General features: G+C 40.2%; 1 protein-coding gene across 3 annotated transcripts in view; it reads right to left on the minus strand.

Annotated features, from left to right (window-relative positions):
• Positions 1-18,078, minus strand: part of TPGS2 (tubulin polyglutamylase complex subunit 2) — a 66,853-nt gene that overhangs the window by 13,851 nt on the left and 34,924 nt on the right. For 2 of the 3 annotated variants that reach the window (XM_087439156.1, XM_004422473.3), the window contains exons 3-4: positions 6,860-6,947; positions 4,689-4,817 (exon numbers count right to left, since the gene is read on the minus strand). In XM_087439156.1, the coding sequence (XP_087295282.1) occupies positions 4,689-4,817; positions 6,860-6,947 (217 nt within the window). Of the gene's footprint in view, positions 1-4,688; positions 4,818-6,530; positions 6,663-6,859; positions 6,948-18,078 lie in introns of those variants that run through there. The other variant, XM_087439157.1, reaches the window with a different exon arrangement.

Genomic DNA, 18,078 nt, shown 5'->3' on the forward strand with positions numbered 1-18,078 from the left:
TTTTTTTAATCCATCGAGCCATTCTGTGTCTTTTGACTGCTAAGTTCAAATATTTACATTTAGGGAGATTACTGATATGTAAGAATTTACTATGCCATTTTATCTTTTGCCTTCTGGCTATTTTTTCTCTCCATTGTTTCTTTTTCCTTCTGATTCTGTCTACATTTGTAACTTTATGGTTTCCCACAGTGATTTGCTCAGTCTCCCCTTTTTATATGTTTCATGTCTCTGCTCTAGATTTTTGCTTTGTGGTTACCGTGAGGTTTACATAAAACATCTCATATACACAACAGTCCTTTTTCTGCCGCTGGCAATCTATCTTTATTTGATGTCACAAATTATTTCTTTTTATGCTGTGATTTTGTTACCAAGTTATAGTAGCTATAGTTAGTTTTAGTGCTCTTTTCCTTTAAGCTTTATGCTATAACTGTTTAATATAGCATTCCAAAAAACAGTTACAGTTTTCTAATTCTATCTATTACCTTAATCAGAGTTTTGCATACTTTCGTCTTTTCATTTCAGCTTGAAAAGCTCCTTTCAACATTTCTTGTAAGGAAGGTCTAGTGGTGGTAAACTCCCTCAGCTTTTGTTTGTCTGGGAAAGCCTTTATTTCTTCTCCATATCTGAAAGATAACTGCCAGATAGAGTATTCTTGGGTGGCAATTGTTATCTTTCAATACTTTGAATATGTCATTCCACTCTCTACTGGCCTGTAGAGTTTCTGCTGAGAAGTTTGCTAATAGCCTAATGGCGTTTTTTGTGTAGGTTATTGTCTTGCCTCCTTGGCTGCCTTGAAAATTCTTTATCACTGACTTTTGACAGTTTAAATAGTGTGTCCTGGAGAAAGTCTTTTTGCATTGAGATAGTAAGGTATTCTATTAGTTTTGTGGACTTGTATATCCAGTTGCTTCCCCAGGTTTGGGAAGTTTTCAGCCATTATTTCTTTAAATACACTCTCTGTTTCCTTTTTCCTCCCTTCTCCTTCTGTATATCCATTAATCTTATGTTGGCTATTGTAATGGAGTCTGAAAATTCTCAAACAATTTCTTCACTTAAATCTTAGTTCTCTCGCGTCTTCCACCTGAAACATTTCTATAGTCCTATCCTTGAGCTTGCTTACTCTCTCTTCCATCTGATCTGCTCTATTTCCAATGCTTTCTAATGCATTCTTCACCTCATTTATTGAGTTCTTCAGCTCCAGAATTTGTTTGGTTCTTTTTTAGAATTTCAATTTCTTTGGTAAAGCAATCCTTCTGTTCATTAATCTTACTCTTCAGATTATTGTATCACCTTTCTAAGTTTTCTTGTAGCCCACTGAATTTCTGCATAACAGCTATTTTGCATTCTTTATCAGGAGGACTGCTATTGTCTTTGTCTTTGGGTTCAATTGCTAGAAAATTACCATTTTCTTTTTTGTGATACTGTATTACTGTGATTTTTCATAGTGTTTGATGAAAAGTGCCTCTGCTGTTGCATTTGAAGTAGTGAACACCTTTCTTATGTAAGTAAGGCTTTGTTTACTTTTAGTTCAACAAATTGGTAATTAGGAGTATTTTTTGTTTTCCAAAAGGTGGTGCTATAGCACAAGTTTCTCATTTCTCTTACCAGAGCTGACTCACCACTAAGGTTGGGAGTGCGCACATATGAAAAGCTAGCAGAGAGAAATGAAAAAAAAAAGATCGACAGCAGAGTGGGGGAGGTGTGTGCTTCGCACTTGGGGCTTTGGGTGTGCCTACAGTCCAGTAGGGGGATCCTTGTGTGGGGAGTCCCAGAGGTCCTTGGGCAGTCCTCTTGCCAGAATCCCAGGGCAGACAGCAGGAAACGTGTTCCTTCAGTTCTCTGTCTGCCTTCTTCCCTTTCCTTTGCCTCCCCTCAGTCACTATGATTTCTCCTCAGAGAAAGGAACAGGTCCCTCCAGCTGTAGCATGCACGACCCACCTTCACCCTCTACCTTCACTCACCACCTTCACTCTCTACCTCCTCTGCCAAAAAGGTCATGCTAGCCCGCTGCTGCCTGTCACTACCGCCTCTGCCTCAAATGGCATTCTTCTTGAGTGCACCTGTCTCTAAATTTCCTCGTTTTATAAAGATGCCAGTCATACTGGAGTAGGGGTCCACCCTACTCCAGTATGACCTCATCTTAACTACTTATATCTACAATGACCCTATTTCCAAATAAAGTCACATTCTGAGGTATTGGGGCTTAGGATTTCAACATATGAATTTTGGGAGAACACAATTTAACCCATAGCACTCTTATATCTCTCCTCTCTCCTCTCTTTTAGGTTTAGCTGAGACAGTATAGTACATTTTAAAATATTCCTTACACTATGTCCCCTCTTTTCCAAGATTTCTTATGTAAAAGTTATAGCAACACATTCCTAGATATTAAGATTTAGTTTTAAACACACACATACTCTCTTTTTTTCTCTCATAGGAGGTTCACTAATCCCTTGTTTTCTTTCCTCTTCATATATCCACATCTTGAGATCTCCATTCAGTTTCATTTATTTTTTAGTTTAGAGTATTTTTCCTGAAGTTTTACACATCCTTTAATATTCTTCTTATAACTTGAGAGGAGTGTTTGGTCTGTATATAGGACCGTTGATTTTCACTCTTTTTCTCTTGGTAACCTGTATATGCTTTTTCACTATCTTCTAGATTCCACTGTTGCAGGTGAAAAGTCTGAGGTCAGTCTGATTACTATTTCTTTGCAAGTAATTTCTTATTTTTGCCTAGAAGCTTGTATTTCTTTTCCACATCAAGATATGCTGAGGTGTCTATGTTCTCATCAGTTTAATTTGGGTCTAGGTGAACTCTTTCAATTAGAGAGAAGTTTATTAGTGTTTATTTACTGCCTTTCCATTTGTTCTTTTTCTCTTTCTTGGGGACCTATAATTCCAGTGGAAGATCTCCTGGATCTATTTTCTACTTCTCTTACCCTCCCAGCTTTTACCTCATAGTTTCCCCCTTTTAAATTTATTTATCTGTGCTTTTTGAAATTTCTTGAACTTTATTTTTCAAGTCTCAATAATGTTTATAATCTTCTTCAATTAATCTAGTCCATTGCTTAACTGAGAATCTTTACTTTTTTATCTACAGGAAGTCTTTGTGCTGCCTTAAATGTCCTTAAGTGTTTTTATTCTCATTTCTATTTAGGTTTTCATCTGTGTCCTGTTTTATTTCTCTGGTTGTGTATTCTGATATTTCTTCCTGATCGTCCTCTTTCTGAATGCTGAGTCCCCTGAGAAAAGTCACTATTTTTCTATTTAGGTTTAATGAAACTTAGGTCTAGTTGTTGGATTATTCTAAAAAGCATGAACCCAGCAGGTGTCAGAAGGCCAAGTGGTTTTTATCCCCATGAGTATGTAGGACAATCTGGTATCCACCCCTAGCTCAGTCCTTTGCTGAGGTCCTTGAAATCCTCTCTGTCATCTAGTATACTACTCTTTCAGCCTCAAGGGCAGGGAAGACTTACTCCACTTACGTAACAACTTCTTTGCCTTTTAGGGGTTAGAGAGCCCCAGTACACACATATGAAGCAAATGTGACCTTTTCCCACCCTTGAGGAGTCCACACATCTCTGAGGGATAGGATCTTCACGGCGCCCATCACTTTCCAGTCTTTGTTCCTCGAATCCTCCAGTACTATTGTCCAACTGCTCGCCCAGTTGAATGAGAAAGACTTGCATCAGTTCTCTCTGCCAGGACTTCAATGAACCCCAAGGTCTTAGTATTGGTGATGCTAGTTGCCTACTCAATATTCATTCTCCCCTCCTTTCTTACTTAAATCCCAATTCAGTCTGAGGAGGCAATACTGCACAGCTAAAAATATTCACCTCCTCAGATTTCCTTGCAGCTATGGGCAACCTTTAACTCTATGAGGGATTTCTGAGAAAACTATTCTTTTCCTGATAAAAAGGGAAAGATTCTGCCAAGAAACAGTTTTTTGCCCTTTGCCTTTTACTCTTCTTCCTACCTGGAGCATAGACTTGAAGCTTGGAGGTAGAACCTGCATTCCTTGACCATGAGGATGAAAACCATACCCAAAGGCTAGTGTGCCAGGAAGCCAGAGGGAGACTTTATCATAAACGTTTTCAACAGCTACACCAGCCTAGTTCCAGATTTCTTGTTTTGAGAAATATAAACTCCTATTTAGTTTAGACATTGTTAACTGGGTCTCTGTTACATGCAGCCAAACACAATTCTGACTGAAGAAGTCTTCACTTATACCCAGTTGCTCATAGCTTTTAGTAGCCATTTGATTTATAAGCCATCTCAGTCAGAGTGGCAAAGAGCCTGGCGGTAGGAATGAAGAGGAAGAGAGCTGCATTCAGACTGCCATGTTCCCTCAACCCTCTTGATACTGACATGTTGAGTGAAGCTTAATCTGTAACATTTATTCATTTACCAAGTATTCATTAAGTGCCTACTATGTTCCACGCACTGAAGTGGCTGCTGGAAACAAAACAAAGATCCCAACTCTGGCATTCTCTTCATGAAAATTTCCTTTGTTGATATAGGCTGTTTTTTACCTTACTCCCATGGTCCTGAGAAGCCATGAACGGGAAGGGTTTGGGTTTAGGGGAACATATTACAATGCCGCAATGTCTTCCCATGGTTTTCAACATTACAAAAGGGAAACAAGTAGGCTGATTTCTAACTCAAAGCAGAAGTTCCTCCAGGTACCTTCTTGTGTATCGTCCTCCAGGTCTGCCAGAGTTGGTGCATTAGGAAGTGAGTACATGGAAGACTGGTTGAGCTGAGTCAGTTTTGAGATGCTGTTAATTGCCATGCTGCCCAATGGAATGACGTGCTCTGTGGGAACATAAAAAAGGAGAATTACATAGAGTAACAGCCTATTTACCATGGTCATCATAAGGGCTTCTGCTTGAGTAACCTAAACCCAGCTATTGTTGGAGCCTAGGGCTGAGAAACCTGATGGAAAGTGGAAAGAAGAGGATCAATGCACTACACGCTCCAAAGCACAACTCTTTCATGCAAAAAAAGCAACTGGGGCCACAGGTGAAGAGTCCCCACTGCATGTGTTAGGGTGGACTACCAAAGAAAATTCAAAAAGAGGATGTTCCAAAAGAACTGGGAAATCTAGGCTAGGGACCCTGTTTGAAGAGCAAAGGACTTAAAAATGTTTTTGCTCCCTCTTTTGCTTGCATGAAGGATTATACTTTCCAAAGGAGTAAGAGCTTTGATCATATAACTGACCCTTGCTACTCTTCTTGTTATAAGCTTTATGATGGAAAATATCTCCCCCTCTACTTGTCATTTTTCCTCACTCAATGGAGAGAACCTGGCAGCCTTCTTGCTTGGTTCTAGTCGTCTGTGATTAGGGTGTAAATAAGAAACAGGCATACTGCATATTTTCCTTATCTACTATATAGAATCCTTGTAATATAGGATGCTGGCCACAGGATGGCACACAAAGTCTTAGAAATCTGACAGATGAAAAAACTGGAAAGGGTGAAGGCAATAAAACAGCTGGTGTAGACCATGGAAAGTCTAAGAAAAAACACTCCTAAAGAGGTAAACATCAGAAGCTGCCTCCCCTGCCTTTTCTGTTACCGACTTTAGCTATCCAGTAAAGAATGGGTATGGTAATGGGAATAAAGATAAAAAGACTGAGGTTGTGAGGATTAAATTAGAGAAGGTATTGTGATAACGAATAGGGACTCACTCATAAAATCTTCATGAAAAGTTTCTTCTCTGAGGGAGGTTTGTGGAGGGGCTAGCGTGTCTCCATGATGTGGGCAAGGGAAAATCTGCCAGTCAGTCTAGTCTCTGTCCATTCTGTCTGCTGCTCTAGACTACAAAGGTCATGGCCATGCTACAAAGGAGGCTTCTGATGCTGGTGACAAGAATGGTTTCTAGGCCATTGGAGGAAATGATTCAATGCTTAGTAGTAAGCTATAAAAAGTGCCTTTGGTCAGCTGTGAGAGAGAAACAGGAAGGCTTTGGGAATCACCAAAAAAAGGGAACTCAAGAGGCAAAGACAATGAAGGGGAGATGTCAGTCTTGCAGATTTGCTATGCAATTGAAATTACTGCATTCTTAGTGACAACATGGGGAGGTATGGCATGCTTTCCAAGGACCAAAGTTGATCTGGGGATGTGGCTAGAGTCTGGAGGCAATAAAGGCCTTCTGAGGACTGGGAAGTCTGTGCCAGGAATAGGCGGGACTCCAGTGGCTAGATCAGGGTTTCTTAGCCTATGAAATTTTACTAGAGTATTCACCTAAATGTGCAGCACTGCCTCTCGTGTCTACATAGTACCTAAGTCTCCGGCACGTACCAAGCTGTGAGTTCCCACATCTGCAACACAAATGTTTGTCCTGGACACATTTAATACTAAAGATGATAGCCTCCAAACTGAGATGGTTGGTGACTTAGGCTGAGGAGATGTGAGGGAGAGAAGGAAAGGCTCTGTGCTGAGGGTCAGAACTCTGAGGTCTTTACCACGCTGGGAATGAAGGAAGGAGCCCCTCTTATGACCAACAGAGGCTGTCAGTGCAGCTCACCGTGAGGAGACTGCTTCAAGGTAGAGTCCTCAGAGGCTTTGACTTTGAGGTGGCTCAGGACTAGTGTTTTCCTCCACTCCATTCCAACAGGAATCATGTAAATTGAGCTTCCAGTTAAGAACTGGCTAGACTCTGGATGGGGTGGTAGAAGATGCAATGATGGGATATGTTAGCTTTGGAAGATAATTATAGCTTCTGGACATTGCATTTTAGGAGAACCCATGAAAACCATCCAGATTCAAAGATTCAAAAGTTGTAAAGGCCCTCAGAGTTGTTTCATCCAAACTCCCAGCTAAGAAAATGTTCTTACAGCAAGGAGGCTCACTCACCATCCAGCTTCACACTCCATGTCATGTGGAAGCCATTGGTCATCAGGTAAAAATTCTTCACATCCTCAGGAAGCATACAGTTATTTTTCTAGAATCATAAAGCAGCTGAGTGTTAGGTCAGTGCTGGGAAAGGGCACAGGGCTATGCCATAAAGCAAATGGGAACAATATTTATCGTGTTTCAGATCCCCAAAATAGGAAGACTCTGATACTTATCTACAAAACTCTAGTAGAGAGGTCCAGTTCAAGATGGCAACATAGGAAGCTACTATGCTCACCTCCTCCCACAGACTCACTGAATCTACAACTACATATGAAACAATTCTCCCTGAAAGAAATCCAGAAATTAGCTGAGTGACTCCTACAAATCAGGTGAATTAGAAAAAACCCACACTGAAATGAGCAGGAAATCTAGAGACACAATCTTGCCATAAACCCCACCTACGGAGCAGTGACACACAACCGGAAGGAACCCAACTCCCAGGTTCTTCCTGAGAAGCGAAGGGTATGGACCCCATATCTAGTCCTCCAAATTTTAAGACTTCCATCTGAGAGACAGGCCAGCAAAACATCTAGCTTTGAAAGCCAATGGGGACTCAGGTCCATGAGACCCACACAAGATTATAGCGAACTAAGAGACAGGTCTTAACAGGCTTGTGCGGACTCACCGTGGCTATCCCCTGGAGCTTAGTGCAAAGGCAGCTGACTGAACACCTAGTCTTTCCGTGAAACAGGCCTATGTGCAGATCTTAAAAGCTTTGACTGGAGGGGCAGGCTTCTAATTTAACCCATATCTAGAAGCCAACTACAATATTCTCCAGGGACCGGGGAGGCCAGCGGGTGCCTGCCATCTTCGTGCTTTCCCTCCGCCTCGTTCCAGATGGCTGGTATCTCCTGGAAAGAAGGTTGTGCACACCTGTAGCACCCCCGCTTTTGAGGCTGCCGCCCAGGGGATATACCCCATGACTGCCTGACTCTGGTGGCCAGTGGGGCTTACCTTCCCAGATCCCACAGGACTGTAACAGAGTAACAGTTCATAACCAGCTATCCCCCCAGGACACTGTGAAAAGGCAGCAGACTTGGGCCGGCCCCGTGGCTTAACGGTTAAGTGCGTGCGCTCGGCTGCCAGCGGCCCGGGTTCGGATCCCGGGTGTGAACCAACGCACCGCTCCTCCAGCCATGCTGAGGCTGCGTCCCACATACAGCAACTAGAAGGATGTGCAGCTATGACAGACAACTATCTACTGGGGCTTTGGGGGAAAAATAAATAAATAAAATCTTTAAAAAAAAAGGCAGCAGACTGAAACACACAGTCTTTCCTTGAAAGAGATCTATTTGTAGATCTTAAAAGCTGTGGCTGAGGGTCAGGCTTCTAATTCAACACACATCTGGGGGCCTATTGCAATCCTCTCCAGAGACCAAGAAGGCCAGTGGGCACCGTTTTTGTGCTGTCCCTCTGCCTAGCTCCAAGTCACCAGTGTCCCTGTGAATGAAGGTTGTGCACATGTCTGACACCCCGGCTTTTGTGGTTGCCATCCAGAGAACACGTCCCTTGATAGCCTGGATTTGGTGCCACGCAGGGCTTGTGTCACAGGTTCAACGAGACAGTAGCAAACAAAGAAACAGTTCTTAACTGGCTATATAACCCCAGGGCCCAATGGAGAGGGAGCAGACAGAAATGTCCATCTCCTGGTCTTCCCCTGATAGAGGTATATTTGCACACTTTAAAAGCTGCTGCGTGAGGGTCTGGCTTCCAATCAGCCTGAATTTAGATGCTGACTGAGATCCTCCCCTTTGGGACACTGACAGGTCTTGGCACACCCTCAACTACTGGGGCTACTAAAAAAGCAGGATACTTTGAAAATCACAGGGATTGAGAGACAACCACAAGGCAGGGTTGAGTGATAAGTTTTATCTCCTACGTGAGGTCACTCCCTCAAAACTGGGAGAGGTGGCTGTTTTATCTAATGCATAGAAACCAACACAGAATCAAGACAAATGAAGAAACAGAGAAACATGTTCCAGTGAAAGAATAAGATAAAACCCCAGAAAAAGACCTTAATGAAATGGACATAAGTGATTTACCTGAAAAAAACCTCAAAATAATGGTCATAAAGATGCTCACTGAGGCCAGGGGAACAATGCATGAACAAAGTGAGAATTCCAATAAAGAGAAAGAAAATATAAGAAAGTACTAAACAGAAATCACAGAGGTAAAGAATACAGTAACTAAACTGAAAAATTCAACAGAGGGGTTCAACAGAAGACTAGATGAAGTGGAAGAAAGGAACAGCAAACTCAAAGACAGGGCAGTGGAACTCATCCAATCATAGAAACAAAAAGAAGAAGAATGAAAAAGAGTGAAGACAGCTTAAGGGACTTCAGCGACAACATCAAGCAGACTCATATTTGCATTATAGGGGTCCTAAAAGAAGAGAGAGAGAAAGGAGCAGAAAGCTTATTTGAAGAAATAATGGCTGAAAACTTTCCTAACCCAGGGAAGAAAACAGACATGAAGATCCAGGAAGCCCACAGACCCACACCAAGACACATTAAAGTTGAATTTTCAAAAGTTAAAGACAAAGAGAAAATCTTAAAAGCAGCAAGAGAAAAACAACTTGTTACATACAAGGGAACCCCCACAAGACTATTAGTGGATTTTTCAGCAGAAACTCTGCAGGCCAGAGGGAAGTGGCACAATATACTCAAAGTGCTGAAAGAAAAAAACCCTGCCAACCAAGAATACTCTACCCAGCAAAGTTGTCGTTCAGAATTGAAGGAGAGATGAAGAGATTTCCAGACAAGAAAAAGCTGAAGGAGTTCATCACCACTCAACCAGCCTTACGAGAAATGTTAAAGAGACTTCTTTAAGCTGAAATGAAAGGGCGCTAATTAGTAACAGGAAAACATAGGAAAGTATAAATCTCATTGGCAAAGGTAAATATATAGTTAAATTCAGAATAATCTAACGTTTTAATGGTGGTGGGTTAATCACTTATAAACCTCGTATGTAGGTTAAAAGACAAAGTAGTAAAAATGAACTATAATTACAATAATTTGTTAATGGATATACAAGTTAAAAAGAAGTAAACTGCGATGTTAAAAACATAAAATGTGGGAGGAGAGTAAAAACGTAGAGCTTTAGAGAGCATTTGAACTTAAGTTGTTATAAACTTAAAATAGACTGCTATAAATATAAGTTGTTTTATGTAAGCCTCAGGGTAACCACAATAGCAAAAACCTATAGTAGATACACAAAAGAGAAAGAGAAAGGAATCCAAGCATAACACTACAGAAAACGATCAAATCACAAAGAGAAAAAGAGAAGAAGAAAAGAACAAAAGAATTACAAAGCAGCCAGCAATCAATTAACAAAATAGCAATAAGTCCGTATTTATCAATAATTACTTTAAATGTAAATAGACTAAATTATCCAATCAAAAGACACAGAGTGGCTGAACAGATTAAAAAAACAAGACCCAACTACATACTGCTTATGAGGGTCTCACTGCAGGTATAAGGACACACACAGACTGAAGGTGAAGGGATGGAAAAAGATATTCCATGCATATGGAATCCAAAAGAAAGCTGGGGTATCTATACTTTTATCAGACAAAACAGACTTTAAAACAAAGACTATACTAAAAGACAAAAAAAGTCATTATAATAATGACAAAGGGGTCAATCCAAGAAGAGGATATAATATTTATAAATATTTATGCACCCAACATGGGAGTACCTAAATATATAAAACAAATATTCACACATTTAAAGGAAGAAATAGACAGCAATACAATAATAGTAGGGGACTTCCATATCCCACTTTCATCCATGGATAGATCGTCTAGACAGAAAATCAATATGGAAACATTGGCCTTAAATGGCATGTTAGACCAGACTGACTTAACAGCATATATAAAACATTTCATCCAAAAGCAACAGAATACATTCTCAAGTGCACATGGAACATTCTCCAGGATAGATCATATGTTAGGCCACAAAACAAGTCTTAATAAATTTAAGAAGGTTGAAATCATAACAAGCATCTTGTCTGACCACTATAGTATGAAACTAGAAATCAATCACAGGAAGAAAATAAAAAAATTCACAAATATGTGGAGATTAAACAACGTGCTGCTACTTGCAAAGGGTTTCTACTCCCAATTTCCAACATGGGGGGGGGATTCCCCCACACCTCCAACAAGCAATTCTTGCAGCACCAACTGGGTGTCTAAGAATAAGAATTCAACTCAATTCTGACACTATCTACCCCCTTAATCACAGCATTTATCATAACCTGGGTAATGGGCATATTCAGTGAGTAAATATCCTGGTCATCATAAAGCCAGTCCCATATGGCTTGCATACTAATCATGTCAGCTGCTTCATTTGGGGTGTTCCATTTGGCATTTATTGGGGGGGAGCCGGGCGGTCCCCCTTCTCAGGATAAACACACTTTACAGTGGCTTTTATTCAGTCCACCAGGCTGGCTGTTCCCATGGGAATAACCTCCTGTGAGTCTGAATCACCTAGAGTCTGTGATTGTTCAATAGTGAACGGAGAGTCCTGCATCAACCCAAACATGCTCTTCCACTCTGCAGCATTCAAAAGCAAAGACCCAGCCCCCCAAATTGGTTACTCTCACAATCCATTTTAGTAAAGGTTCTTTAGGAAGTTGATGATAACAATACACAAAATAAGCCAGTTCCTTCACACTATATCCCATGGTTTCAGTTGTTTCTTGCTTTTGCCCTCCCCCTAAATTAACTACCTTCTCGGTGACCAGAGATCTTAAAGGTACTTTCTGTTGCCTTTGCATAACTTTCCATTTCTAGGTGGCTTTGAGACTAATGGCCAAAGCTCAGATTAACTCAAACCTGAGCTTGGATCAGCAACAAGGCCTGACCTAGCACTTTCTTTTACTTTCATTTGGCTATTACAAATAACAATAACCAGGAAATTGTATATTTAGCATGCTTATTATTTTGCATTTTCTTGTATATACAATGAGCCAACCCCTCAGGTAGACAGGTCTACAACCATTTCTAAATTGCATTGGTAACTTTTACCTTTAGTAACTGATCACAGTGCAGCTGTAGTTTCATGCTACAGCTGACTAAGTAGCCATCCCAGGATCAGAGGTTCCTCATCTCCCTTCCTTTTATCCTTTCTTTTCAAAAACCATGTTTCCAGGAGTGAGGGCCTTCTAGCAAATCAGACTTCACTGACACAAACTGTAAAGGATTCCTGCTCCCAATTTTCCAACATGGGGCAGGGGGAGGTTCCTAACACCTCCATCAAGCAACTCTTGGAACACTAGCTGGGTGTCCCAGAATTAACTCAATTCTGACACTATCTAGCCAGATTCCACAGGTTAAGGGTTCAGTCCTATGAGACTGTCCCCCCCTCCAACTTCAGATGCCAGCTGCAAGCCCAGGTTGTTACCCGTGCTTCTGACCAACTGGCTACAAACTAGAGGTTCCAATGACCATCTCCTCAGGTTCAATTAATTTGCTAGAATGGCTCACAAAACTCAAGAAAATCTGTTTACTCACTAGAGTACCAATTTATTACAAAAGATATTAAAGGATATGAATCAACAGCCAGATGAAGAGATACACAGGGTGAGGTCCCGAATAAAGGAGCCTCTGTCCTCATGGAGCTTGGGGCTTGGCACAGTGGCACACGGAAGTGTTCTGGTTCCCCAACATGGAAGCTCTCTGAAAAAAGGGGCCGATGAGCTGCTCTTTTGGGTTTTTATGGGGGCTTCATTTTATGGGGGCTTCATGATAGACTAAGTAATTGGCCATTTGTGACTGATTCAACCTCAAGCCCTCCTCCTCTCCCCAGAAATCAGGGGAGGGGAGTGAAAGTTCCAATCCTCTGATCACATGGATAGTTCTCCCAGAAACCAGCCCCCAGCCATGGGTGGAGTCCAAAAGTCACCTTAATTAACATAACAAAAGATACATGTATCGCTCTCACTACTTAGGAAATTCCAAGCATTTTAGGAGCTGTGAGCCAGAAACTGTGGATTAAGACCAAAAATATCTGAGAAATATATGTCATTTAAATGACCAAATATATATATGTTTCTTATAAATCACAATATCACACTACTGAACAACCAACTGGTCAAAGGAGAAATCAAAAGAGAAAAAAAATACTTTGAGACAAATGAAAATGGAAATACAACATACCAAAAACTATGGGATTTAGCAAAAGCAGTTTGAAGAGGGAAGTTCATACCAATAAATGCCTACATTAAGAAACAAGAAAGATCTCAAATAAACAACCTAACTTTATGCTTAAGGAGTAGAAAAAGAACAAACTAAGCCCAAAGTTTGTAGAAGGAAGGAAATAAATATCAAAGTGGAGAAAAATGAAGTAGAGAATTAAAAGACAATAGAAAACATCAATGAAACTAAAAGCTGGTTTTTTGAAGAGATAAAATTGACAAGCTTTTAGCTAGACTCACCAAGAAAAAGAGAGAGAGAACTCAAAATTAGAAATGAAAGAGGAAACATTATAACTGATACTACAGAAATACAAAGGATCATGAGACTACTATGAACAATTATATATCAACAAACTGGACAACTTAGAAGAAATGGATAACTTCTTAGAAACATACAACCTACCAAGACTGCATCAGGAAGAAACAGAAAATCTGAACAGACCAATTACTAGTATGGAAATTAAATCAGTAATCAGAAACCTCCCAACAAACAAAAGTCCAGGATGAAATGCTTCACTGGTGAATTCTATAAAACATTTAAAGAAGATATAATTCCAATGGTTCTCAAAATCTTCCAAAATCTAGAGGAGGAGGGAACACTTCTAAACTCATTTTATGAGGTCAGCATTACCCTGATACCAAAACTAGACAAGGACACTATAAGAAAAGAAAATTACAGGCCAATATCTCTGATGAACACATATAAAAAAATCCTCCACAAAATATTAGCAAACAGAATTCAATAATACACTAAAAGGATCATACGCCATAATCTAGTGGGATTTATTCCAGGGATGTAAGAAGGGTTCAACATCTGAAAATCAACATCATACACTACATTAACAAAATGAAAGATAAAAATCAAATGATCATCTCAATATATGCAGAAAAAGCATTTGACAAAATTCAACATTCATTCATAATAAAAACTCTCAACCAAGTAAGTATAGAGGAAATATATGTGAATATAATAAAGGCCATATACAACCAGCCCATAGCTAACATCATACTTAATGGTGAAAGGCTGAAAGCTTTTCCTCTAAGATCAGGAGCAAGACACTGATGCCCTCTCACCACTCTTATTGAACATAGTACTAGAAATCTTAGCCAGAGCAATGAGGCAAGAGGAAGTAATAAAAGGCATCCAAAGTGGAAAGAAGTAAAACTATCTCTATTTGTAGATGATGTGATATTATATTTAGAAAACCCTAAAGACTTCAGTAAAACACTGTTAAAACTAATAAATGAATTCAGTGAAGTTGCAGAGGTTACAAAAGAAATATGCAAAAATCAGTTGCATTTCTATTACACTAATAACAAACTATCAGAAGGAAAAATTAAGAAAACAATCCTATTTACAATTGCATCAAAAAGAATAAAATATCTATGAATAAATTTAGCCAAGGAGGTGAAAGACCTGCACATTGAAAACTGTAAGACACTGACGAAAGAAATTAAAGACAGAAATAAATGAAAAAATATTCTGTGCTCATGGATTGGAAGAATTAATATTGTTAAAATGTCCATACTGCCCAAAGCAATCTACAGATTTAATGCAATCCCTATCAAAATTCCAATGGCATTTTTCACAGAAAGGGAACAATAATTCTAAAATCTGTATGGAACCACAAAAGACCTCAAATAGCCAAAGGAATCTTGAGAAAAAAGAACAAAGCTGGAGGCATCACATTTCCTGCTTTCAAACTGTATTACAAAGTTATAGTAACCAAAACAGTATGGTATTGGCATAAAAACAGACATATAGATCAATGGAATAGAACAGAAAGATTATAAATAAACCTACACATATATGGTCAATTAATTTAGGACAAAGAAGCCTAGAATACACAATGTGGAAAGGACAGTCTCTTCAATAAATGGTGTTAGGAAAACTGGACAGCCACATGCAAAAGAATGAAACTGGACCACTATCTTACACCATATACAAAGACCAACTCAAAATGGATTAAAGACTTGAACATAAGACTTGAAACCATAAAATTCCTAGAAGAAAACATAGGGGGTAAGCTCCTTGACATTGATTTTGGCCATGATTTTTTGGATTTGACCCAAAAGAAAAGGCAACAAAAGCAAAAATAAATAGGACTACATCAAACTAAAAAGCTTCTGTATAGCAAGAAAAATCACCAACAAAATGAAAAGGCAATCTAGAGAATAGGAGAATATATTCACAAATCATATCTGATAAGGGGCTAATATCTAAAATATACACAGAACTCATAGAACTTAATAGGAAAAAAAATAATCTGAATAAAAATTCGGCAAGGGAACGTAATAGACATTTTTCCAAAGAAGACACACAAATGGGTGACAGGTACATGAAAAGATGCTCAACAACACTAATCATCAGGGAAATGCAAATCCAAGTCACAACTAGATATCACCTCACAGCTGTTGGAATGGCTATTATCAAAAAGACATCAAATGTTGGTGAGGATGTAGAGAAAAGAAAACACTTGCGCACTGTTGGTGGGAATGTAAATTGGTGCAGGCACTATGGAAACAGTATGGAGGTTCCTCAAAAACTTAAAAATAGAACTACCATATGATCCAGCATATGTGAAGGTATTTATCTGAAGGAAACGAAATCACTACCTCAAAGAAGTATCTGCATTCTTATGTTCACTGCAGCATTATTTAAAATAGTCAAGACATGGAAACAACCTAAGTGTCCATCACTGGATAAATGGATAAAGAAAATGTAGTATATATATATATATATATATACAATGAATATTATTCAGCCATCAAAAAGAAGGAAATGCTGCCATTTGTGGCAACATGTATGGACCTTGAGGGCATTATGATAAGTGAAATAAGTCAGACAGACAAAGACAACTACTATATATAGTATAGTCTCACTCATATGTTGAATCTAAAAAAAACAGAACTCATAGATACAGAGAACAGATTGGTGGTTGCCAGAGGTGAGGGGTGGGGGTAGGAGAAATGAGTGAAGATAGTCAAAAGGTACAAACTTCCACTTACAAGATAAATAAGTCCTGGGGATGTAATTTACAGTAAGGTGGCTATAGTTAACAGTACTGTATTGTATATTGGAAAGTTGCTAAGATGGTAAATCTTAAAAGTTCTCATCACAAGAAAAAAAATGTGTAACTATGTATGGTGACTGACGTTAACTAAACTTACTGGGGTAATCGTTCTGCGATATATACATATATCAAATCAGTATGTTGTACACCTAAAACTAAGAGTATGTTATATGTCAATTATACCTCAATAAAAAAAACTTCAGAGTGACATAAGCATCATGGTGGAGTGAGTTATTCCCTTTGTCTCTCCCCTTTAAGTTACAACCAATCGGACATCCATTGACCAACAAAGGACTCCCTACACAGCACAACAGTACGCCTAAGAGATCCATACATCTATACATCCGAAGATGGGTGGACTGGACCTCTGGGAGGCAGTGGAACTAGGGTGCAGCTCTTTCTCCTTCCCCTGGCAGCGGTGGCAATCCAAGGTGCAGATCCTCACATCAGCATACACCCCTGTGAACAGAGACTCCAGGGACAGATGTTGTGTGGCTTAGCCCCTGTCGATGCCCCCAGCAGATCCGGCATACGTGCCTGTGAACAGAAACTGCAAGGGGAGAAAAGGTGGGCACAGCTTGGCCCCTGTCCACCCCCTAGCACTGGAGGGTGGTGCACATGCCCTGAGAATGCAGGACACAAAGCAGAGCTGATGACTCAGGCCCTTCCCCCTCCCCTGGCAGTGGCCCAGTCTTTCCAACAGTGAGGACAGTATAGAAAATGCGGATTTTCCCCAGCTGGGGCACAATGCCCTGACCTGAGTTTTCAAAGCACACCAGCTTGCACCAGAGACCAGAGGCTGCACAAGTGAGCAGCAATGACAATCTCTCCCTGCTTAGATCTTGCCCTCCCCCAGTGGTGGCAGGTGGAACTTGTGACCATAGGCATCAGGAACCAGAGCAGAACCGGAGACACAGCCCCCAATGGTTGCACCCTTGACACCAGCTCTACCAGTAGCAAGGGCTACATACAAGTCCCTGGGACCCAGTGTCCCTGGCAGCTACAGCGATACCTGTGAATCCAGTGCCCCTGGCAATGCTGCAACTAGCAGCCCCAGGCAACCTGGGATCAGCAGCATCTGAGCCCATGGAAAGCCAGTAGGGGAATATGAGACCCAGGCGACCTTGGAAGCAGCAGAAGTGACTGCAGCCCGGCGATCTGGGGGTGATACCTGAGACTGCAGGGACATCATAAGCAGCAAGGCACCAGCAACCTCAGAGGCACGAGTGACACAAAGAGGGCACTGATGACACCTCTAACAAAGCCAATGGAGGGTGGATGGTGTAGGCTCTCAAATACAACCAGAAGCAGCTCAGGACCAAAGTAACCAAAGCATTAGTCAAATAAGAAATGTGGTTACTACCACAGATGCACTGGCAGAGAATCAGCTCATCAAGTATTATGAAGAACTACAGTAATATGGTAGAACAGAAAAAAGATGACAACTTTCCAGAAACCAAACTTGAAGTCACAGAAGATTACAATCTCACTGACAGAGAATTCAAAATAGCTGTCATGAAGAAACTCAATGAGTTACAAGAAAACTGAGAAAGGCAGTTCAATGAACTCAGGAATAAAATTAATGTACAGAAGGAGCACTTCACCAAAGAGACTGAAACGTAAAAAAAAACCCAAACAGAAATTCTGGAGATGAAGAACACAATTAATGAGATGAAAAATAAAGTAGAAAGCATTAAAAATAGAGCAGATCCTATGGAAGAGAGAATTAGTGAGCTCAAAGATAGAAATCTAGAAACGATTCAAGTGGAGGAGGAGAGAGAACTAAGATTTTTAAAAAATGAAGAAATTCTATGAGAAATATCCAACTCAATTAGGAAATGCAATATAAGGATAATAGGTATCCTAGAAGGGGAAGGGAGGGAGAAAGGAGCAGAGAGCTTATTCAAA

The sequence above is a fragment of the Ceratotherium simum genome, chromosome 14 (assembly GCF_057802395.1).
Source record: "Ceratotherium simum simum isolate JZ-2026a chromosome 14, ASM5780239v1, whole genome shotgun sequence".
NCBI classification, from domain to species: Eukaryota; Metazoa; Chordata; class Mammalia; order Perissodactyla; family Rhinocerotidae; genus Ceratotherium; species Ceratotherium simum.